Genomic DNA, 1,653 nt, shown 5'->3' on the forward strand with positions numbered 1-1,653 from the left:
CCCCCCTTTATTTTTTAAAAATGATATTTACATTCCTATTTTTTAAAAATAGCGTTTCTAGTTAAACACTATGGTTAAAACTTAAAAGATATATATAGCAGCCAAACCGCCACGGATGGCACGTTACGTAACAATAAAACGAAAAACATTACAGTAATTAATTAACTTGTGAGTTTGTAACTATGGTCATATATGTAGACATCACATGTTGGAGAGGCTGACTCATTCACCTTTTTGCCTTATCCTTCTACGCTCCCTGCAGTTTCGTTGAAAGCCTCCGATCGATCCGCTGCCGTCTTTCTCCAACGTGTCTTAAAGATTGTGTCATCACATATCCAGATTATATCCCGTAATTATCTACCACGTCATCTCTCTTTAGTATTCTTTTTTTTCTCTTATATATTCTATAACGATCCTAACCCAAAACCTCCTTCTCCTTTTCTCTCCTTTATTTTTTTCTTCCTTACCAAATATAGCAAAAACAAAAAACACTAGTTTAATTTCTGCAATGGAGGTCCCGATAATAAACAGAATAGGCGATTTTGACGTGGGGATGAACTCGATAAACGACCCGACGGTTTTGTCTCGAGCTTTAGCCGTCTCCGGCGTCGGAAAGTTACATCAAGCTTATAGTTTCTGGAAATGGGGAGCTTTATTGCTACTTGCATTTTTAGCTTCATTCACATCCTTAACTACAAGAATCAAGAACTTAGTCTTTAGATTAATAAATGTAAACGTGTCTCTACCTTCTTCAACTCTTTTATATGATTACGAAAGCGACTCCGATTGGTCTTTCTCGTCAGACTCCTCAGACGACGACGACAAAGATGATGATAAAGATGATGAAGATAACTCGGTCAATGGTGATTTACGCGTTAAAAGATTTGGTTATCACCATGATGACGATGGTACAAATGGAAACATCCCATGGTTGAGGCGGTGCAGTGGTAGCTTCGGAGACTTGTTAGATGTAGGCTCAAGCGGAGTCGTGAAGCTATGGGAGAATTTTGATTTCAACGGAGAAAGAAGTCCACGTAACGCGGTGGCCTCTTTTCTAAGCAGATGCGGCTCTTACTCGTTGTTGTCGCCGGCTGTTTTGTTAGCGGCGGAGAAGAAAGGATCCGACGACGTGGAAGTGAGTGCGTGGGATGCACGCGTCGGTTTTGGGGTGCCGGCGCTGCTCGCGGAGTGGAAGCAGCCTGGGAGGTTACTCGGTAAGATCATTAGGGTTGACGCGGGTGACGTGGACAAGATCTACGTCGGGGATGACGTCGGCGGAGAGATTGTAGGAGACATGAGGATGGTTAACGGTGCGTTAACGGAAATGACGGCATCAGAGGTTGAGAGAATGGTGAGAAGACGCGTACGCCGTCATTGAGGCTGACGTTGCCGTTGAGGAGATGTATTGGTGGCAAATGATTGGCATGGTAGGGTCTAATTAAAGAAGGAAAAAAATCAACGTAAAAATGCAAGTGACCAACAAAATTATTTTGTAAATAATTTATATGTCTTGGCTCTTGTATATATTTTTTCTTCTTCTGTAATTAGTGTTATTTTTTCGGCAAAAATGAAAATAAATAAATAAATCTCTTATTTTGTTCTTTTAAGAAAAGAAATTCTTTTGCTCAAAAAAAAAAAAAAAAAAAAAAAAAA

General features: G+C 40.1%; 1 protein-coding gene across 1 annotated transcript in view; it reads left to right on the plus strand.

Annotated features, from left to right (window-relative positions):
• LOC104776704 overlaps nt 1-1,540 on the plus strand; it is a 13,729-nt gene extending 12,189 nt beyond the window's left edge. Inside the window, exon 2 of the mRNA XM_010500812.2 lies at nt 263-1,540. Within this exon, the coding sequence (XP_010499114.1) occupies nt 509-1,378 (870 nt within the window). The 5' untranslated portion in view covers nt 263-508 and the 3' untranslated portion in view covers nt 1,379-1,540. The remainder of the gene's footprint in view (nt 1-262) is intronic.

The sequence above is a fragment of the Camelina sativa genome, chromosome 3 (genome assembly GCF_000633955.1).
Source record: "Camelina sativa cultivar DH55 chromosome 3, Cs, whole genome shotgun sequence".
In the NCBI taxonomy this organism is placed as follows: domain Eukaryota; kingdom Viridiplantae; phylum Streptophyta; class Magnoliopsida; order Brassicales; family Brassicaceae; genus Camelina; species Camelina sativa.